Source organism: Myotis daubentonii, chromosome 3 (genome assembly GCF_963259705.1).
Source record: "Myotis daubentonii chromosome 3, mMyoDau2.1, whole genome shotgun sequence".
NCBI lineage: Eukaryota > Metazoa > Chordata > Mammalia > Chiroptera > Vespertilionidae > Myotis > Myotis daubentonii.
Genome location: NC_081842.1, coordinates 138483803 through 138507547, shown reverse-complemented (window position 1 = coordinate 138507547; position 23745 = coordinate 138483803). Strand labels below are relative to the sequence as shown.

At 39.2% G+C, this 23745-nt stretch overlaps 1 protein-coding gene across 3 annotated transcripts in view; it reads left to right on the top strand.

Annotated features, from left to right (window-relative positions):
- Positions 1-23745, top strand: part of DTNBP1 (dystrobrevin binding protein 1) — a 151664-nt gene that overhangs the window by 3539 nt on the left and 124380 nt on the right. For all 3 annotated transcript variants that reach the window (XM_059688685.1, XM_059688684.1, XM_059688686.1), the window contains exons 2-4: positions 11530-11583; positions 12276-12326; positions 18078-18138. In XM_059688685.1, the coding sequence (XP_059544668.1) occupies positions 11530-11583; positions 12276-12326; positions 18078-18138 (166 nt within the window). The remainder of the gene's footprint in view (positions 1-11529; positions 11584-12275; positions 12327-18077; positions 18139-23745) is intronic.

The following is a 23745-nucleotide window of genomic DNA, read 5'->3' as shown; positions in this document are numbered from 1 at the left end:
GGAGAGAAAGATAGAAACATCAATGATGAGAGATAATTATTGATTGGCTGCCTCCTGCATGCCCCACACTGGGGATTGAGGCTGCAACCTGGGCATGTGCCCTGACTGGCAATGGAACCGTGACCTCCTGGTTCATTGGTCGACGCTTAACCACTGAGCCATGCCAGCCCGGTTGTCCATTTCTTGACACCCTGGCCAACAACCCTAAAAAAGGTTAGCTTTCCACCACACCAACAAAGACCCTAAAGGACACAAGTGCTCACTCCCAGTTTGGAATCCACTCTGGGGAATAAGGTAAAAAGGCATTGATTGACTCAGCTGGGCCAGCCTGGCCGTAGTCCCTCCCGCAGTGTCCACACTGAGCATTGCATCACTTGTAGACGGTGGTCATTAGCTGATCTGCAGAACGGTTCTGAAGCTGCATGAAATAGACACGAGGATGTTCACATTTGGGACATGGCTCTGCTGTAGAGTCAGCATTCTCCCAGGCGGCTGCTCCACCAAGCATATCATCTACTTCTTTCAGCTTTGGATACTTCCTATCTGTTACCTTGCTGGTGGTGGTGTGCACAGAGGGGCAGGTGTTGCAGGCAAGATGGTGGCAGCACTCTCCCTCCTCCTCCGCAAGACAGCAGACTCCGCACCCCCAGGGTCCTGCAGCCCACTCTGGTCTTTGAGTTTACCTTTGGAGTGGTTATGACCAAAGACCTCAGGATTGACATATTCAGGCATGAAAAACCCTTCAGGGTACTGAAAATCAGATTTACTTAATTGTTTACAGCTGCCTGTAACCAGCAGGCATTTCCTCTTTGTAATGCTCTAAGTTCTGTGCATTGGGATAGAAAATGTGTTACTACTAGTCCACCAAAACCGTGGTGTTTGCCCCTCAAAGCCACCTCTGCCCAGTATACTCATTCTTTCTTCTCCCCTCCTACAGTATCAAAACCTGCTCAAAGGAGAGGATCTATTCATCTCAGTGTGTTTAAATGATGAGGTTTTGCCTGAAATGTTACCTTTTCCAGGACTATTCATCTTTTTAATAAGCAGAAAGTATCTTAATATTCAACGTCATCTAATAGATGCTTACTGATTTGCTACCATGTGCCAGACACTAGGGTAGGCTCTCAAACTACTTTTCCATGGAAACATTTTCCATTTATTTTTAAAAAATGAATTAAGAGGTCACATGCTCAGTTTTGCATAGCCTTTGCTAAGCAGTGCCTACACACACACACACACACACACATCCTATATAGTAAAGAGCTAATACGCTAATTAGACCAGACAGCAGAATGACTGTTCAGATGACTTTCCGGACAAAGCCAGGGCTATGAGGGCCAGCTGAGGCTTCGAGGGGCTGTGAAGGATGAGCCCCTTGCATGAATTTTGTGCATTGGGCCCTAACTGGTTTGGCTCAGTGGATAGAGCATCAGGGTCCCTGGTTCAATTCTGGTCAAGGGCACATGCTGGGTTGTGGGTTCGATTCCCAGTAGGGGGCATGCAGGAGGCAGCCAATCAATGGTTATCTCTCATCATTGATGTTTCTCTCTCTCCTTCTCCCCTCCTCTCTGAAATCAATAAAAATAAATAAAATCGTATATAATAAAAGCCTAATATGTAAATCGACTGAACAGCAGAACGACCGGTGGAACAACCGGTCACTATGATGTGCACTGACTGCCAGGGGGCAGACGCTCAATGCAGGAGCTGCCCACAAGCTCTAGGCCAGCCAAGGCAGGTGCCAGCGGGGGCCTCCCAATTGCCCTGCCGGTTGCCCCACAGATTGGCCTGGATCACTGGCCAGGCCTAGGGACCCTACCCGTGCACGAATTTTGTGCCCGAGGCTCCTAGTAAAATAAGATTAAAAAATAAAGTTTTTGTGGAAGGGAGCACAGCATGAGCCTTATCTGCATTTCTGGAAGGATAATTTAGGAGGCAGTGTGATAGTGATAGGAGGACTAGATGTGGGGAACAGGAAGGTTATTTATGAGGCTATCATTATGAACCAGGTGAGAGGGTAAAAAGCAGTGCTGATAGAAATTTAAAGGAAGGAATGAACATGACAGGCTCTGATCAAATTTGTAAATAGTGAGATGTAGTAAGCGAAAAAGGTTAAGAAATTGAGGATGTTAATTTTGGAATATCTTAAATAAATGATGTCATTTACCAACATAAAAGAGTATAAGAATAGTTTTAAGAGAGAAGGGGCAATTGACAGTGAATTTGTTTTGAGGTAACTTAACAGCTTGACATCCAAAAGTCAGTTGGATATTTAAGAAACTCAGGAGAGAGGTCAGAACTCAAAAAATGTATTTGGGATTAATTAGGGTATAGTCTAAATTCTCTCCCTTTCCTGAGTCTGTGCAGCTTTTGTGTGAATCTCTTAGGGCTCAGAGCTTATGAGGTAATATGTACATTTAAGTGTGATTGATGCTTTTGTGTTTCTCTGACTTGTTAAAAAAACACAACTGAACATCAATGGAAAATATAGTAGATTGAATTTGTATTCAGAAGTAGAATTTAAAGTCAGGATAATAAAGACATGAACATGATTAAAGGAATTGAACCTAAATGGCAAAATATGCTAATAAATATATTTTGTGGTGTTTTACAGCAATCATCCTCATCTTTTATAATAGCTGATGAGGTTAGATGAGTAGGAAATTGAGGTGCAAAAAAGAGAATGCCACTGAGGTCACCCCATGCCATTGAATCAGCTAGAGAAAGCACATTTTCTGTTCACCAATCATTGTAGTGCTCAATGTGTCGTTCTGTTTAATCTACTACTTTTTGAATTTTTGTTTAAGCAGTTTTGCTAATCACCTCCATTTCTTAGTAAGATGCCTCCATGTTAGTATTTTTTACAAAGCTTGAAGAAATAAATGTGCTGGTGTCAAATTAAGGTTGTCTTTGGAAAAATCTAAAAATAACTTATTGAAGCGCTATGATGAATTTGAGGTTTTAGTGCTTTGAACTCAAAAGAGTGCATTAGTTGCTTTTGGTAGAAAATAATTGTCAGGTGGCTCACTTAAGTCTGTATATTAATATGCTCACACAGCAGCACTTGTATCTTCCTGGGGTATATGGTATTAGGAAGGTTAGGAACAGTGGAGAAGTCTTTTATAGGAACTGGTGCATGGGGGGGACCTCCACTTTATTTCACCTTGGCCCAATAATGTAGTAGTTTCTTACCTTTCTTGATGGTGATGCTTTTTATTTGAATTGGCTCTGTAGTTTACAGAATGCTGCCTAAGTCATATTTGGAAGTTTATTTAATTCTTGTGGCAAAACATTATAATCAGTTTAATACTACTATTTAATGTTTGAGGAAACTGGAGTATTACACCTAGATTAGTATTTCCTCCTCAGCATGTCATGACATTGTGTTGTATTAAATTGACTTTATTCATGGGTTGTTTCCAGCACAGGATTACTGTGAGAAACTTAAGTAGAGTTATCTCAAAATAAAAATAGTAAGCTATTTCAGTTGAATTCTGGCTCTCAAATGTATTTCAGAAAGTAACTTTTTGCTTATTCTGTTGCTTGATATATATTTTTCAACATAAATGAGAATCATTTTAACCTTTTATTTTTTTCTCTCCTGAATTTTATTGTTTCCCACTTCCTTCTAGCTACTTTGTTTTCTCAAACAGTTTCTATTCTGAATTTTGGCACATTGATGGTTGATATGGAATAGATTTGATGAGAAAAGATGAATATCTAAAAAACTTTTTGTTAAAATTTTTTTTTACAAAGTTTCAAACATACACAAAAATAGAGTAACACAGTGAACCCCATATGTTCATTGGATAGATTCGATAATTATCAACTATTGCCACATTTGCTTTGTCTCTCTCCTTATTTGTAAAGTAAATCTCGAACTTGTCTGTTATATCTCTCATGCATCAGTTATAATAAAGAGCTAATATGCAAATGGTCATCACACCCTCACACCATAATGGCTCAGACACTCAACACTGGGGAGAGAGGAATGGGGACCAGCCAGGCACAAATGAGCTCATGAGAGACTAATGGGAATCAGCCAGGCTGTGGCTCAGGAGAGAGACAAGCTGCCTGCCCCACGGTCCTGGGCGCCAGTGGCTGCACTTGCATCTGTGGCCTGGGAGAGGGACAAGCCGCATGCCCCACGGTCCTGGATGCCAGTGGCTGTGCTTCTGGCCCGGCCCAGGAGAGGGACAAGCCGCTCGCCCCACGGTCCTCACAGTTCCAGGTGTGAGTGCCTGCACCTGCACCTATGGCCCAGCCTGGGAGAGGGACAAGCTGCTCGCCCCACGGACTCCATGGTCCTGGGCTGCCGGGGTCCAACCCCAGCGGGTCCAGGGGTTCCCAAAGGTGTAGACGGAGTCGGCGAAGAAGGAATGACACGGAGACAGCGTTCAGTTGATCAGCAACCTAGCCAGGATCTCTAGCCCGGATCTCCAGAGAGGTTCTGCTTAGGCTCTCCAGCGAGGTTCTGTAGCCATGTTCCCTCGCTAGGTTCTCCAGCCAGGTTCTGTCCAGGCTCTCCAGTCAGGTTCAGTGTCCAGGTTCCAGTCAGGTTCTCCTGCCAATCTCTGTAGTCAGGTTCAGTCCAGGATCCCTTGCCATGTTCTCCCGCTAGGCTCTGTCTCTAGGCTCCGAGGCCAGTCCCTCTCCAGGATCCTCCGGCATGCTCTCTCCAGCGAAGTTCTTCTGTCTCTAGGCTCCGTGTAGGTTCTGTCTTCTTGATTCTGTTCTAAGTTCTGAGTGTTTCTGTCTTGTTACAACTGTATTTATACCAGTTGATTCAATCCTATCAATCTCTATTACAAAGGTTAGGGCGTTTCTTATCTCCATTCCAGGGAGAAAAGATTATGTAGCTTAAGCATGATTGTTCGTAGTTAAAGGGATTAATTACCCGCCTGGCACTTAGTTGAGGGGTTTTATTCCCTCCCTAACTTCAGGGGAAAATCCCTACCTGGGGAAAACAACCTTTCTCAGAGACCTTGGTTAAAACACATAGTGCCAAGAAGGTGAGCAAACATATTAAGAACAGTATGCCATATATGCCAGGTCCCTTGAAACAGCAAGCATGGACTGGCTCCCGGCACTGGGCACAAGCAGCTGCACCTGCACTTGCGGCCTGGCCTGGGAGAGGGACAAGCCACCCGCCCCGCAGTCCTGGGAGCCAACGGCTGTGCCTGCACCTGCAGCCTAGGAGAGGGACAAGCTGCACACCCCTCGGTCCCAGGCGCCTGAGACTGCGGCCGGCCGGAGCAAAGTCAGCCCAGGTCCTGGATGCTTGCGGCTGGCCAGAGGGAGGGAAGCCCAGGTCCTGGGTGCCTGCAACTGGCCAGAGGAGGGAATCCTGGGTCCTGGGTGTGGGGCAAGGCAGAGGCAGTTAGGGGCAATCAGGCCAGTAAGGGAGCAGTTAAGGGTGATCAGGCCGGTAGGGGAGCAGTTAGGGGTGATCAGGCTGGCAGGCAGGCAAACAGTTAGGAGCCAGTGGTCCCAGATTGCGAGAGGCAGTTAGACCTCTCCCGAGGGGTCCTGGATTGGAGAGGGTGCAGGCTGGGCTGAGTGACCCCCCTGCCTTGCATGAATTTCATGCACTGGGCCTCTAGTATTATATAAATACAATGCCAGTATCATACCTAACAAAATGAACACTAATTCTTAGGTATTATCAATTGTACAGTCCATAATCTGATTTCCTGGTTTTTAGAAATGCCTTTTTACAGTTGATTTGTTCAAATCCAGATCAGATAAGTTCCGCACATTACATTTGGTTGAAGACCAGTTCTTAAAGCAGATGGTTGTTAAGGAGCCACATGGAGAAACTCTCATTGATCCCTTCAACAATTTTATTTTCAACTCCCTGTAACATCTCCTCTTTCTCTGTTATTCCCAACTAATCTTTTTTCTTTATTTGAGGGAAGGTAGTGGGGAAATCCCAAAGTTGATATATTACAAATGAGACATTAAGTTTATTTTACTTTTAAAGTGATCTTGATTGAATCCTAACATTACATAGTAATTCAAAGTTCTGCACTTTTAAAGATATTTGAAGTATTAACATGACTGGGATTAATGGTTAACATTATGCAATAAATTGACTAACCAATAATGCAATATAAGCATTTTATAAAAGTGCAAGTGAAGAAAAGCTGTGACATTCAATACGAATTACTTTTGTTACCGAGCAAGGGAACCTGGCCCTTGTAGGTCTGGCTGGGGCCAGCCAGCAGTGTGTGTGTTCTTGACTTCATGAAGGAAAAATTTCGTAACGTGAGTCCAGGTAACTATGAGGGAATGTTATTAAAGATGGGGACAGTAAAACAAGAAAGGGCTTAGCAACAGGAGAGCCTAGGCCAGGGGTGGGCAAACTTTTTGACTCGAGGGCCACAATGGGTTCTTAAACTGGACCGGAGGGCCGGAACAAAAGCATGGATGGAGTGTTTGTGTGAACTAATATAAATTCAAAGTAAACACCATTACATAAAATGGTATGGTCTTTTTTTTTTTAGTTTTATTCATTTCAAACGGGCTGCAGTTTGCCCACGGCTGGCCTAGGCTAAGCCACCCTAGTTCTCTGGGAAGTCAGAGAAAAGTGGGCCTTGGAATCAGGTTCAGGGCTTAGCCTGGGACAAGGGGCCGCTGCCCATTGCTCCTGATTGCAAGCTTTATGGGTTCCTTTAGGGTTTAGGAGACACATTCCTGTGGGGGAAGAAGAGAAAAGGAATGGCAATGGCTGCTCCCCAGAGGGAGTGCACAAGCTGGGTCCTTTGTCCTGAGGGTTTATCTCTTTTTCACAGGCAGGAATCTTAGGGGAAGTCTTGGGAGGGTTTCAGCAGAATATTAATTAGTTTTCTAGGTGTGCTTCTCCACCGATTGGTCAGTTTCAGGGCAGGGGATCCTCAGTCATTGCAGCTGGTACTGGTAATACCCACCTGGTTCTGCCGCTTTCCTGGGTCCTGAGCTGAAATGCAACTGAGGCCTAGATGTTATCTCTAGAGAGGTGACTTTCTGTATCTGTTGTGAATTGCTCTGTCAGTTTGTTTCGCTATCTTGTCTCAGTTTCCCTATTCTACTTGTCCTGGTTTACTGACCAGTCTCATGTTGATTAATAATACCATGTCCAGTTTAAATTCAGTGATTTGAGTTTACCAAAAGTAAAAGAAATAGCAATGGCAGTGATGATTATTTCTCATTTCTTTGTGCAGTATTTCACACTTGTGTTTTGTTCTATTCTCTCTTTTATCATAGTTAAAGTATATGGATAGATAGAGATATTTTATTTTGTACTGCTAAAGTAACCAGTCTACTTAACCTTTTTCTAGTAGTATGTTTTACCTAACAGACTTGCACTATTTATTTTTTTAATTAAAGTATACTTGGTATACAATATTATTAGTTTCAGGTGTATAACATAGTGATTCGACATTTATATCTTAAGATGTGCTCACCACATTAAGTCTAGTAATCATCTGTTTAGTAACCAACTGTGTAAAGTTATCATACTGTTGTTATTATTATTGACTAGATTCCCCTTCACTTTTTCACCCATCCCTTATTCCCTCTGGTAAGCACCTTGTCTTTCTCTGTCTGACTTATTTCTGAAAGATTAGAAATAAATATTTGAAATACCAACCTAGATATTTGTGAGGTCACCTAAGAGTGGTCCAAAGAGGATCTTAGCAGTTCCCTTTCAATATCCTTCTAACAGCTAACCATTGGAATTTTCCTGAATCACTAAAAATAATACTAAAATAATTTGGGGTGCAATGACTGACTAGGATAATCCTCCTGAGGATGTCACAACTAAGTGTCTTTCCCACACTTTGGAGTGGAAATGGTAGAGCATAGCAATCAAAATGACTTTACCTAGTTGTTGCTTAACCTACTTTAACTCAGATTTACAAGTTTCCAAAGTGAACTTGGTTGGAAGTGTTTGTTTCTGTATGACAGGTTAGACTCTTTAAATACAACTTCGTAGCCCTAGCCGGTTTGGATCAGTGAATAGAAGGTTGGCCTGTGGACTGAAGGGTCCGGGTTTGATTCCAGTCAGGGTCACATGCCTGGGTTGCAGGCTTGATCCCCAGTAGGGGGCGTGCAAGAGGCAGCAGATGAATGATTCTCATCACTGATGTTTCTACCTCTCCCTCTCCCTTCCACTCTGTGATCAATAAAAGAAATTTTTTTTAAATAAAGGAATAGCCCTAACTGGTTTGGCTCAGTGTATAGAGCATCAGCCTTCGGATTCAAGGGTCCCGGGTTCGATTCCGGTCAAGGGCATGTACCTTGGTTGCGGGCATGTACCTTTGGTTGCGGGCACATCCCCAGTGGGGAGTGTGCAGGAGGCAGCTGATCGATGTTTCTCTCTCATCGATGTTTCTAACTCTCTATCCCTCTCCCTTTCTTTCTGTAAAAAATCAATAAAATATATTAAAAAAATAAAGGAATAAAAAGAAATAAATACAACTTCCTAAACTCATCTGGAGAGATATATACAAATTAGTTTGTAGTAAAGAGATTATTGAGTCTTGTTCACATTGTAGATAAATCAATCTCATTGATATTTTAATTTTTTGAAAAAGAACATAGAATAATATAAATATCTTTGTATGAAATTGGCATTCCAATTCCGTTAAAGTTGTTTGATCAGAAGTTTCCGTCTGATGTTTAGCCAGGCATTATTGACAAAAAAAGATGGGATCCTGTGTCAGGGTTTGCATGTACAGTTGTGCGGGTTATACACTGCGCAGCACAGGGTTGGGGCATTCGTACATGGGTCAGCTTGTATATTAGGACAGTCTGGCAGGTGACAGTAAAGTATCTTGAGGAAGGAGCACTTATTTCTATGTTTACAAAGGCTGTGTAACAGCTTGCAGTGGTACTGTGGCCTATGTTTCAGACTCTATTTAGAAATGAATATTTGTTGAAGTACGGTAATCAAGAAGAGCATGTACAGCCAAGCTATCATGGTTCAGTGGTTAAGCATTGACATATGAACCAGAAGGTCATGGTTCGATTCCCGGTCAAGGCTTGATCCCCAGTGTGGTAATTGCAGGAGGCAGCCGATCGATAATTCTCTCTCATCATTGATGTTTCTACCTCTCCCTCTCCCTTCCTCCCTGAAATCAATAAAAAATATATATTTTTTAAAGAGCATGTATAGCAATGCTATCTCGTATGAGATTATATCATAATTTAGCATTTGCTTTTTGGCAACCTCAATAATATAGTACAGAGTCCACAGCCAAAAAAAATAAAAATAAAAAGCTAACAGTGGGCCAGTGAAGTGAAATAAATTATACAAAGTTTATGAACTTTATGTTTTATATATAGAAAAGCCTATTTCACTTTATATATCCATCTCTGGCCCAATATCTGTTTTCCAGTCCAATAATTAAAAAAAGCAAGTAGAAAGGTGAGAAGTGTATAGGTAAGTTGCTCACAGAAGCAGTAAGGTAGCCAGTGGTGGAGATGGAAAAACTTAAATTTAGAAAAAATAGACACAGGATCCCAAACAAACTAAAAAAACTAGTGTGGATTGGTATCAAGCTAGTAAATGAAGAGGCAACCCTAGCTTGGAAACATGAGGAGAGTACTGTTTTGCCACAAAATGCAGTCAGTGGTAGTCATAGTAATGACCTGGAGTTTATCAGAAAACGTTAAATAGAATATACCATACCCTCTTTAATGCAAGAGTTTTGTAATGTATTTTAGAAAGCTTTATTTTAAATCTAGAGGCCTAGTGCACGCTGGGGTCCCTCGGCGTGGCCTGTGGGGATGGGGCCAAAACTGGCAGTCCAACGCTGCCTGCTGCTCCTGCCTGCCACTCCTGCTCATCCCAGCCCCACTGCGCCTGCCACTGCCGCCACTTGGTAGGCTCACTGCTGCTCCAGTGAGCCTCACTGAGGTCCCCAAGCACCTGTCCTAGGGTGATACCGGCGCGCCCATGACCTAGAAGCGGCCATAGGCTCACTCCCAGTTAGTCCCAATGCCGTCCGGATCCAGTCTGGTCCAGATGGGGGAGGAGCGCACAGAGGGAGTGTCTCCAGGAGAGGCTAACGCTGCGGTAGGTAGCTGCGCTCACTAGCTGTGAGCCATGTGTCTGGTGCCCATTGGTCAGCTGAGCAGAGCTCCTGCTGTGGGAGCGCACTGACCACCAGGGGTTAGCTCCTGCATTGAGTGCCTGTCCCCTGGTGGTCAGTGCACATCATAGCAACCGGTTGAATGGTCAAATGGTCAAACGATTGCTTAGGCTTATCTATAATAATAAAAGCGTAATATGCTAATTAGACCAGACAGCCAAACGACCTTCCAGATGAAGCCGTGGTGGCGGGGGCCGAGGCAGAGGCGGTTAGGGGCAATCAGGCAGGCAGGCGAGCAGTTAGGGACGATCAGGTAGGCAGGCAGAGTGGTTAGGGACAATCAGGCAGGCAGGCAGGTGAGCAGTTAGGAGCCAGTGGTCCCGGATTGCGAGAGGGATGTTAAACTGGCAGTTGGACATCCCCCGAGCGGTCCCAGATTGCAAGAGGGTGTAGGCTGGGCTGAAGGAACCCCCTCATGCACAAATTTTGTGCACCGGGCCTCTAGTATAGACAGTCCTCAGGTTATGTCGGACTCGACTTACATCGTTTTGTGGTTACGTCGCCATCTCCCATTTATTTATATAAAAAAAAAGTTCCATCATTTTGACGTATGTACATATGTGCTTTGTGTTTTTTATTATTTATTTACCACAAGTAAAGGTCAGGAATTGTTATTTTTCTCTTAATTTTTTTTTTTTACTGTTTCACTTCATTGCTGCTGTGTATGTGCTCCAAGTGAGTGATGTAGGAGGTGGGTTCTGACTTACGGTGAAAATCGCACTATGTTGTGCCTTAGGAACGGATCTCTGACGTAACCTGAGGACCTACTGTATATATAGATTTATCTTTATGGTTGAAAGTATTGTTGAAAGCATTTCCCTATGGAACCCCTCCACCCTGCACATGACACCCCCCTCCTTACCACACTATTATCTGTATCTGGGGGTTATGCATACATGTATATAAGTTTTTTGGTTAATCTCTCCCCACCCACCCCCAAATTTCACCAAATGTTAGTACTTAAAGAGATTTGAAGGTTTACTAAATAAAATGTGCTGCTTAGTTCTCTTTGTTAAACATACCAAGTTCACGTAAGTTGACCTCTTTTTCTAATGATGCCAGGTAGATGAGGTTTCTCTAGTTCGATCACACATAGGAGTTGTTTCTAAAGAGTATTTGAGACAAGGAAACATAAAAATGTTTGCTACACATTTTCTATTTGTAGTTTCTCACATATAGTAAAGACTATATGTTTGGACTATATACCACATATAATATTTACTACAGATTTTTCATTTGTGATATATAATACATAGTAAACACTATGCTTTTACAAATATTTTTTCTTGCTAAAAAAATTGGCTTCTCTGATCCAAAATATGAACAACTGTGAAATTTACCATTGAAAAATTTTCTTGAGTTCTAAGAATATTTTATTTTTGTTTAATTATAGGTTGAAGACTTTAAGTGACAAGTCAAGAGAAGCTAAAGTAAAAAGCAAACCAAGGTAAGCTTGTGCTAAGATTTGACTTACTGGAACCTAAATTTCATCCAACTTTTGGTTATAGTCACAATGGTATAATTACTTTAATGGGTTTTATATCTATTAAGTGCATCTGACTACAAAACAACTTATTGATTCTTTTTAAATTTTGTAACACTGGAAATTTTTTTATAAAATTGTAAAATGACTGAAAAAATGGTTAAGTGTAATTGTTTTATTCTGACAATCAATGGCTATTTTTTATTAATCAATTTATTTGCATACTAACAGCAAATTAATAGTCCTGCATTATTAAGAAGCAAATTAATAATGGAACAGTAACTGGCAAGCAAGCATCTTTAGCTCTGTTAACACTGGTGTCACTTTTTAATAAAGTAAAGCACGTGGCCAAATGTCACTTCCAACCTAGAGATGATGAGCTTTAAAAAAATTATTTTGCACTACATTAAAGTGTTTATTATTATGTGCTGAAACTAATTTACTAGTATAGGGCCAAGTGATTGTTGATAGTATATAACAGTGTATTCACTTTGAAATAAAGCAATATATTTCTCTAAAAGTTTAGGTAAGTTGTCATTAGTGATTTTAAAATATTTCATGTTACAATTGACAATGTCAAAATTCTTATATGTAACTTTTTTTTAATTGGCCTAAATCAGAAACAGTTTTAATAAAATAAGTGTTTCTTTTGGCAGGACTGTTTCATATTTGCCAAAGTACTCTGCTGGATTGGAATTACTTAGCAGGTAAGTGTTTTCATTTAAATAAGAAGATTGTACTTCTGACTATTTTATTGTCTAAAATATTTTATAATTTTGTAGATAAAAACTTTAATAATAATGAAATTTTATATGAACACTAGAGGCCCAGTGCACGAAATTCATGCACGAAGGTTCCCCTCAGCCCACCCTGCACCCTCTCCAATCCGGGACCCCCCGGCCCCCGGGATTAGGCCTAAACCAGCAGTCGGACATCCCTCTCACAATCTGGGACCGCTGGCTCCTAACTGCTCACCTGCCTGCCTGCCTGATCACCCTTAACTGCCCCCCTGCCAGCCTGATCACCCCTAACTGCCTCTGCCTGCTGGCCTGGTTGCCCCTAACTGCCCCCCTAGAGCCGGCCTGTTCGCCCCACGCAGCCTGCTGTTCAGTCATTTGGTCGTCCCTCACTGACCCCCCTGCCAGCCTTGTTGTCCCATGCAGCCTGCTATTCTATTGTCCGTCTGGTTGTTTCAGTTGTGACAGCCCCTGGCTTTTTATATATTAGGATAGTGATTGGGAATTATTTACTTATTCCTTTCTCAGAGGGGCTTTTACTTTTCACTGATTAATACAAAGGCAATTAAGACTTTGAGCAGATTGATCAAATTATATTTACTAGTCAATATTTTATGTGTATTTATATGCTTATGGTTTCTTTGTCACAAGAAAGTTGATACTGAATTTGAGTTTTCAATCATTTTCTTACTTTGATTTTTACTTTTATATTATTTCTTCATGGTTTTATAGATATGGTTTTCTTAGCTATGACATCAAAAGCATAAGTTACAAAAGAAAAAATAGTAAAATTGGACTTAAGAAAAATTAAAAACTTCACTTCAAAGAACACGATCAAGAAAGGCAAAGAAATAACAATCTACAGAAAGGGAGAAAATATTTGCAAATCATATACCTAATGAAGGACTTGTATTCAGAGTATATAAGTAAGTTTTATAGCTCAAAAATTGAAAGACAACCCAATGAAGAAATAGCCAAAGGATCTAAATAGACATGTCCCTAAAGAAGATATACAGATGGCCAATAAGCACACAAAAAGGTGCTCAACGTCATTAGTCATTAAGAAAATGCAAATCATGGATGGAACTGGAGAGCATTATGCTAAGTGAAATAAGCCAGTCAATGAAGGAAAAATACCACATGATCTCACTCATTCATGGATAATAGAGACCATTATAAACTTTTGAACAATAATAGATACAGAGGCAGAGCTGCCTCAAACAGATTGTCAAACTGCAACGGGAAGGCCGGGGAGGGTGGGGGTGCAGGAGGTAGGGGGGTAAGAGATCAACCAAAGGACTTGTATGCATGCATATAAGCATAACCAATGGACATAAGACACCGGGGGATAGGGGAGGCTAGGGGACTGTCTAGGGCGGGGGGAAAAAATGGACACACATGTAATACCCTTTGTAATACTTTAAGCAATAAAAAAAAAAAAGAAAATGCAAATCAAAACCACAATGAAATAATATTTCACACCCACTATAATAAGAAAGACAGATAAGAACAAGTATTGTTGAGGATGTGGAAAAATTAGAAACTATTTGTATTGCTGGTGGGAATGTAAAATGGTGCAGCTACTGCGGAAAACAGTTTGGTAGTTTCTCAAAAAGTTAAACGTAAATTTACCATGTGACCCAGCAATTTCACACCAAGAAAACTAAAAACATATGTCAACATAAAAAAATTGTACACAAATGTGTAGAGCAGTATTATTCATAAAGCGGTATTATTTATGATAGCCCAAAAGTAGAAGAGTACAAATATTCATCACCTGAATAGATAAACAAATATGGCATATTCATACAATAGAATATTATTTAATCACAACAAGGACTGTGGATGAAACTTAAAAATATATTAAGTTAAAAAAAAAATACAAAAGCCCACATATGGTATGAAATGTCCAGAAGAGATGAATCCATAGAGACAGAAAAAAACATGTGGTTGCCGAGGTTTAGTGAGAGAGGGGAATGAAATGACTGCAAATGTGTACATTTTCTGGGGGGATGAAAATTTTCTGGAATTAGGTAGTGGTGATAGTTGCCCAACTTTGTGAATATACTAAAAACTACTGAATCATACACTTTAAGAGGGTGAATTATTTCAATAAAACTGTTAAATATGGTTTTATATGTTGTATGTTGTTATATGTAGTTCTGTAGTTAAAAATGTGTCATCTGACAGATACATGGTTAAGTTGTGTCCAGTAGAAAGTATGGTTTTCCCTTTCCTTATCTGAATTTATTTATTTCATATATATGTATATATATATATGTATATATATATATATATATATATATATATATATAATTGTTTAAAGTATTACATATGTCTCCTTTTTTCCCAATTGACCCCCCTTACTTCCGCCCCCCCAGGACAAGCCCCCAGCGCCCCAGTGTCCCTGTCCATTGGTTATGCTAATATACATGCATACAAGGCCTTTGGTTGATATCTTACCCCCCTCCCTCCCCTGCCTTCTCCCTGAGGTGGACAGTCAGTTTAGTGTTTCTTTGTCACTGGATCTATTTTTGTTCATCAGTTTATGTTGTTCATTATATAACACAAATGAGTGAGATCATGTGATATTTATCTTTCTCCAACTGGCTTATTTCGCTTAGTATAATGCTCTCCAGGTCCATTCATGCTGTTGCAAATGGTAAAAGTTCCTTTTTTTACAGCAGTGTAGTATTCCATTGTGTAGATGTACTACAGTTTTTTAATCCACTCATCTGCTGATGGGCACTTAAGCTGTTTCCAAATCTTAGCTATTATAAATTGTGCTGCTATGAACATAGGGGTGCATATGTCCTTTCTGACTGGTGTTTCTGATTTCTTGGGATATATTCCCAAAAGTGGGATTACTGGATTGAATGGGAGTTCCATTTTTAATTTTTTGAGGAAACTCCATACTGTTTTCCACAGTGGCTGCACCAGTCTGCCTTCCCACTAGTAGTGCAGGAGGATTCCTTTTTCTCCACGTCCTCTCCAGCACTTGTCATTTGTTGATTTGTTGATAGCCATTCTGACAAGTGTGAGATGGTACCTCATGGTCGTTTTGTTTTGCATCTCTTGGATGATTAGTGACTTTGAGCATGTTTTCATATGTCTCTTGGCCTTCTGTATGTCCTCTTTCGAAAAGTGTCTATTTAGGTCCTTTGCCCATTTTTTTTTATTGGATTGTTTATCTTCTTTTTGTTAAATTGTATGAGTTCCCTGTAATTTTGGAGATTAAACCCTTATCTGAGATAGCATTGGCAAATATGTTCTCCCATGCAGTGGGCTTTCTTATTGTTTTGTTGATGGTTTCTTTTGCTGTGCAGAAGCTTTTTATTTTGATGTAGTCCCATTTGTTTATTTTCTCCTTAGTTTCCATTGCCCTAGGACCTGTATCTGTAAAGATTGCTACTACATATGCCTGATATTTTGCTGCCTATCGAGTCTTCTAAGATTTTTATGGTTTCCCATCTTATACTTAAGTCCTTTAACCATTTTGAGTTTATTTTTGTGTATGGTGTAAGTTGGTGATCTAGTTTCATTTTTTTGCATGTATCTGACCAATTTTCCCAACACCATTTATTGAAGAGACTGTCTGGACTCCATTGTATGTTCTTGCCTCCTTTGTCAAATATTAATTGCGCAAAATGGCTTAGGTCAATTTCTGGGTTCTCTGTTCTGTTCCATTGGCCTATATGTCTGTTCTTGTGCCAGTACCGGGCAGTTTTGAGAACCGTGGCTTTGTAATATAGCTTGATATCTGGTATTGTGATCCCTCCAACTTTCTTCTTCTTTCTCAGGATTGCTGTGGCTATTCGAGGTCTTTTTTTATTCCAGATGAATTTTTGGAGAGTTTGTTTTAGGTCTGTGAAATATGCCGTTGGTATTTTAATGGGGATTGCATTGAATTTATAAATTGCTTTGGATAGTATGGACATTTTAATGATTCTACCAGTCCATGAACACAGTATGTTCTTCCATTTGTTTATGTCTTCCTCTATCTTTTTTTTCCCCAATGTCCTGTAGTTTTCTCAGTACAGGTCTTTTACCTCCTTAGTTAAGTTTATTCCTAGATATCTTAATTTTTTTGGTACAATGATAAATGGGATTGATTTTTCAGTTTCTCTTTCTGTGAGTTCATTATTGGTGTATAATTCTTACCTGCATTTATAATGACACGGTCATGTACACCTACATTTTGCTTTATCTTTTTTCATTTGTTTGTTTGTTTGTTAATCCTCACCTGAGGATATTTTTCCATTGATTTTCAGGGAGAGAGGAACAGAGAGGGAAAGAAAGAGAGAAACATCAATGTGAGAGAAACACATCAATTGGTTGCCTCCTGCATGGCCCCAACCGACCAGGGCCTGGGCCAGGGAGGAGCCTACAACCAAGGTACCTGCCCTTGACAGGAATCAGACCTGGGACCTTTTGGTCCACAGGCTGATCTCTATCCATTAAGCAAAACTGGCTAGGACTCTTTTCTCATTTTTACTGGGTTTCTTTTTATGGTTGCTAAATCTAGAGATTTTCCTTTTCTTCTCTGAAATGAAAGTGCTCAATTTGATATTAATTTCCTGCTTGGTTTTGTTGAGTGAAGAACATATGTGAACCTGAAAGAAGGTATAGTAAAATCTAGTCAGAGGTATACTGTTTACTATTTACATTTTATCTTTATTTTTTAAATTTAATGATTTAGTTGAAAGAACTTTATTGAAATATTTATTTTAGAGGTTTAGACTTTTGTGTGTGGTAGTTATTTTTAGGGTGGAGTACATTTTCAGACTTAATATGAAAAATTTACAATCATAAGAAGATGTCTATAATGTGTCATTCATTGCACTGAAAGTCTTTTCTCTTTAGAACTAATACTTAAGTAGAGGAAAAGCCATTTTTAAAAAGCAGATATCTAAATAATAGTTTTTAAATTTTTAAAAATTTGTGATAAAATACATATAACATAAAATTTATCTTAACCATTTTTAAAATATATATATATATTTTTATTGATTTAAGAAAGGAAGGGAGAGGAAGAGAGGGATAGAAACATCAGCGGTAAGAGAGAATCATGGATTGGCTGCCTCCTGCATGCCCCCTACTGGAGATCAAGCCTACAACCCGGGCATGTGTCCTTACTAATTATGGGTCTGTTCATATTTTCTGTTTCTTTGGGATTCAGTCTTAGTAGGTTTTGCATTTCTAGGAATTCATTTCATCTAGGTCATCTAATTTTTTGACATACAATTATCGATAGTACTCCCTTATCCTTTTTATTCCTGTAGAATTGATAATTGTCTCCCTTTTGTTTCTAATTTTATTTGAGTCTTCTATTTAATAAGTCTATCTAAAGGTTTAAATTTGTTCGTCTTTTTGAAGAACCAAATTTTTGTTTCATCGACTTTCTGTCTTATCTTTTAATTAGTTATTTATTTAAATTACTATAAACTCATGGATGTTTGTTTAAGTCTTTGAATTAATAACCCAATACTACCATTATGTATTGTGTTGCTCAAATTCTCCCAGATTTGACAATTGGAAGCCCCTTCAAGTTGACTTCTGTTCTGTATCCTTATGACATATCCCCATTATTTTTTGAGCTTTTCTTTTCAGACACCATAGGATGTTCTAGGCTCATCTTTAAATAGTATTTTTAAATGTTTTAAAACATTAAAGTTTTGAATTAATTTTTGCATTTTGAATATTTTTTTTTGCTTTTCTTAGGTATGAAGATACATGGGCTGCACTTCACAGAAGAGCCAAGGAATGTGCAAGTGCTGGAGAGGTAAAGAATTATTGGTTATGCCCTGACTGGTTTGGCTCAGTGGATAGAGCGTCGGCCTGCGGACTGAAGGGTCCCAGGTTCGATTCCGGTCAAGGGCATACCTTGGTTGCGGGCACATCCCCATTAGGAGGTGTGCAGGAGGCAGCTGATCGATGTTTCTCTCTCATCGATGTTTCTAACTCTCTATCCCTCTCCCTTCCTCTTGGTAAAAAATCAATAAATATATAGACAAAAAAGAATTATTGGCTAATCTTGTACTTGTGGGATATGCTAGTTTTTAAGAAATTAAATTTATATTAAAATGTTTTTCAGGATATCTGAAATTGAATTTAGCAATTATGAAACTCGATATAAAGCACATTTTCATAACATCTCAGTCAGGTAGTTTAATTAGGCTTAGAGAGTTTGACTTTTATTCTCAAGTCATAAGTAAATACTTGTTTCATCGAGGTATTTGAGTCTAATGTCTTTGCATATGTAAATTACAGTGTGTAATTTCTTTTTACCCACTATTTAAGAATTTCTTATTATTCGGACAAAAGCTTAACTTTGCTCAAGCTACCTAAAATCACTAATTTGCTTAGCAAATAAATATAAAATTTCAGGGGTGTCAGCCTTAATTCACTTAGAAGATCAAAATATTCTCTAGCACTCTGCATAGAGTATATAATGAATATATGTGACTTATAATTAAAATTATTTGGTGCATGTACTTAGAGCTTTAGCCAAGATCAAATAATCTGTGCTATTAATGCCAATCAAACTTACTTCTTTCTAAAGTCACTTTTGTGATTCTGATGTTAAATTAATTTAGACTGACTTTCTTTACCATTTACCTACATTAGTGAAACTGTAATAGTTATATAGAACAGAATAATACATATGAAATTTAGTCATTAGTGTTTCTTTGAGAAATTACTGAAAAGTGGAGGGCGGGTGGGTGGATTAGGATTTTGGCCATAAGGTAGATTAGGTACTTTGAAAGTCTTCTGGTTATAAAACACCTAAATGCTGGATAGATTAAAAGCATTTTTTTAAATGCCTTAAGCTCACAAAAATTAAGGGAGATTCTAACATGCCAAAAACAAATGAAAAAGGAAATAAAATCAGAGTGGCTAAAAACAAAACAAAACCATGGAAGCTGTGGTCAGATACTAAAACAAAAGCTTTAGAGATATATGGGAATAGGAGACTTACAGCGGTTCTCAACCTGTGGGTCGCGAACAATGAAAATACATCCTTGTATATCAGATATTTACATTATGATTCATAACAGTAGCAAAATTACAGTTATGAAGTAGCAACGAAAATAATTTTATGGTTGGGGGGTCACCACAAAATAAGGAACTGTATTAAAGGGTCGCGGCATTAGGAAGGTTGAGAACCACTGGAGGAGGAACTAAACCTGACTCCTGCCTAAAGCTCTTAGATCTTTGAAGTGGCTACATCCCTCAGTGAAAGTTGTGCTAGGAAAAAAAGAAAAGCTTCCTGTTGGCAAAAGGAGACAACAGGGATGAAATCTGTCTGTCTTTATGACAACTTTGAATAAATGTAATCTCCTTTTTGGATTTGTTACCAGGGTCTTGACCTCACATGAGTGTGGGGCTGTAATGTATATGTCCTGCATGATCATGGAACCACTACATTAATATATGAAAGAGCCACAGGTGACTGTGCTTCTTGACACCCATCAGACCCAAACACAAATTCTACATGGATGAAACTTTGTAAACCTAAAAGGTTCCTACAGGTTAATTTCTCACCACCACCTCCACACAAAAATTAGCAAACACACTAATATATTACCAAAAGTTTGAGAGTCATCAGAACCAGAGTAAGATTTAGACCTACAAAGAAGTTTTCTATCAACAGATGCCCAATAAAGGAATTTCTAAAGAATGTATTTCAGGATAAATTAAAATAATTTTGGAAGATAGGTCTGAGATATAGGAAGGAATAAGGAGGAAGAAAATGGTAGACCAAAGATAAATCTAAACAGACAATAATTTATATCTATATCTAACTATATCTATATATCTATATCTATACCTATATCTATATATCTATCTATCTCTATATGTCAGTTATCTAATTGGTGGGATTAAAAAAGATAGAACAAAAGTACTGGATAACAATAGAATGTAATCCAGACGGCAGGTTATCAGAGTTAAAGGACCTAAAGTCCTTGTACTATTTATGGAGTATGTATTAATATTGACTAACCTCAGATTTTAAAGTTAAATATGGAGGGCAGAATTTTAAGGTTAATTTGTGAAGAATAGAAATAGCATCATCTCTCACTTAACTTTAATCAATTTCTGAAAATCAGATGGTTTGTGCAAACACTAACCAGGAACCTATTTCTTATATTCTAAATTTGAAAAGTTACAATATGTTACATGTCAACCCCAAACCCTCAACCAACTTTCTAAAGTATATTTAAAACAAGCAATATGTCTATGTCTATACATGGGTGGCTAACAATCTGTTAAGATGTAAAATGCTTAAAACATAGTTTTCTGATTACCGAACTTTTGATATAGTTATTAACAGTTGTTTGTGTGCAGTTGTGTGGCCTCTCAACACTAGCAACATGCAAGGCACGTGTCTCCTTTATGGATGTACTCCTCAAAACTGTTTTGTGATTATCATATTCTAACAATTGTACTTTAAATGTAATTTCAAAATCTTCTCATAATTGTTTTAAAATGTGTATCTTGCTTAAATATAAAGTTTTCCTATATAAATGTTAAGCAAATCTTTGTATTGATTGTTATATGTCTCTTGAATACTGAATGAAAAACAAAAGGCATTCTGTCTAGGACACATTCTGCAGTGCTTGGCTATATTGACAGACAAATTCAACAAAGCATAAAAAACAAAATATACCACGTTCATTCCAGGATTAAGAGGTTGGTTTGAGCCCAGCTGGTGTGGCTCATAGTTGAGTGTTGACCTATAAACTAGGAAGTCACAGTTTAATTCCTGGTCAGGGCATATGCCCAGGTTGCGGGCTTGATCCTCAGGGTGGAGTGTGCAGGAGGCAGCCAATCAATGATTCTTTCTCATCATTGATGTTTCTGTCTCTCTTTCCCTCATCCTTTCTCTCTGAAATCAGTAAAAATTTAAAAGAAGAGGTTGGTTTAACATTAGAAAGTCTTTTAAATGTAATTGACCACATTAACACATTAAAGGAGAAAAATATATGATCATCAGATGCAGAAAATATGTTCAGTAAAATTAGGTATCTACTCAGAGTAAAACATTTAGCAAGGTTTTAATAGAAGATAATGTCTTTGTACTGCTATCTACCCAAACCTGCAGTTTTTGACTTGCTGTATATTGATCTCATATTTAACCATTTTGCTAAATCCACTTATTCTTATAATTTGTGTCTGGGGGTGGGAATTCTTTTGTGCAGATGGTAGGTTTTGTTTCTTCCTTTTAATCTTTACAACTTTCATTTCTTCTTGTCTTTTTACACTGGGGAGAATCTCCAGTATATTGTTGGATAAACGTAGTTAAAGACCTTGATTTAAATTCTTCTACATCTGTGTTTTATTTTGAATGCAGGTCAATTTTAACTGAAGATTTTTTTATTATAGCTGCCCTGTTCTGTCATAGGGAAAATAAAATCACTAATATTCTGAAATCAGCAAAAAATGTTGTTTACCTTTAAAAATACACACTTGAGCTTGGCTAACATGGCTCAGTGGTTGAGTGTCTACCTATGATCCAGGAGATCACGGTTCGATTCCTGGTCAGGGTTGGCCAGGTTGCGGGCTCAGTCCCCAGTGTGGGGCATGTAGGAGGCAGCCGATGAAAGATTCTCTCTCATCATTGATGTTTCTATCTCTCTCTCCCTCTTCCTCTCTGAAATCAATTTTTAAAAAGATTTAAAAAATAAAAATAAGTAAAATAAATAAAAATTAAAAAAGACCTTGATTCCATTATACTTTAAATGTAAAAAGAAAACTATACATATTTTAGAAAATAGAAGAGCTTTAAGACCTCAGGATAGAAAAAGATTTCTTAAGGCATAAAAAGCACCAACCATAAAAACAAATATTGATAATTTTTATCAAAGCTTCTATTAAACAGAATCATTAAAATATTAAGCAATTCATGAAACATAGTACAGGTGTTCAGAAAATGTGAACAACCCCTACAAACCAATAAAAACAGGACAGTAACCCAACAGAAAAGCAAGCAGTAGGACCTGGCATTTTATAGAAGAAAAAATATGGGAGTGGCCAATAAACATGAGAATGTATTCAAATTTTATTAATAATCAAGGAAATACAAATTAAAACCACAAATTTATACTCCTTAGATTATCAAAAATTTAAGCCTTGAGTTTTCTGGGCAGACTGTTATTATTTGCAGAAGATAGTTTTGTTTCTTCCCTTGGAAGAAACATCATGAGGAACAACTTGAACTAGGTAGTGTAAATCCATTGGCACAATCACATTAGAAAAAAATGAGTTGGCAATAAGTGGAAGCTAAAATGGCACATATCTTTCAAACAACTTCCCTTCCTAGGGTTATTTTAAGAGTATTGTGTCCCAAGTTTCCCCCTGATAATATTGGTATGGCACACATTTTCTCTGGTAATGTTGGTATGATATCATCTATTTACTATCCTATATAATAAAAGCCTAATATGCTAAGTGTTCAGTCATCCGGTCAACCAAAGCGTAATATGCTAATGATATGCTAAGGCCATTCAGCCACTCACTATGACATGTACTGACCACCAGGGGGCAGACAGTTAACCGGTTGACCAGTCACTATGATGTGCACTGACCATCAGGGGGCAGTCGACCGGTCAACCAGTTGCTATGATGTGCACTAACCACCAGGGGGCAGACATTTCAACTAGTAGGTTAGCTTGGTGCTGGGGTCCGGCTGATTGGGACTGAGCGAAACAGGCTGGACATGCCCTGGAGCCCTCCTGCGGTCCCTCCCCAGTTGACCAACCTTCCGCATCCCTCCCCGGCCTCAATCATGCACCCATGGGGTCCCTTGGCCTGGCTTGCACCTTCTCGCAATCTGGGACTCCTCGGGGGATGTTGGAGAGCTGGTTTCAGCCCAATCCTGCAGGCCAGGCTGAGGGACCCCACTGGTGCATGAATGCATGCACTGGGCCTCTAGTCTATATATATAAAGGGCTAATATGCAAATGTCCCCTCAGGAGTTCGACTGGGAGACCTGGAGTTCGATCGCTCGCTATGACATGTGTTGACCACCAGGGGGGCAGTGCAGAACATGGCTGGCAACCAGTGGCAGTAGTGGGGTGCGCTGCATGGGTGGCGAGGGAAGGAGGAGATGGGGAGGCAGGGAACCTGATTGGCCTTGATCACAGGCCAGGCCTAGGGACCCTACCCGTGCACGATTTTTGTGCACTGGACCTCTAGTGTAGTATAAAGATGAGGCTACTTGAAGTCAGCAATGATTTGGCTGGGGGGAGTTTAATTACCCCAAGTCCTGTCAAGCCACTCTGGGAGATAAGAGCAATAACTTAGACACATCTCTGACTCACATGTGAAACTTGCTTGTGTGCACCAGGAGATTTGTATAAGAATATTGTAGCAGGTTCTGTTGAAA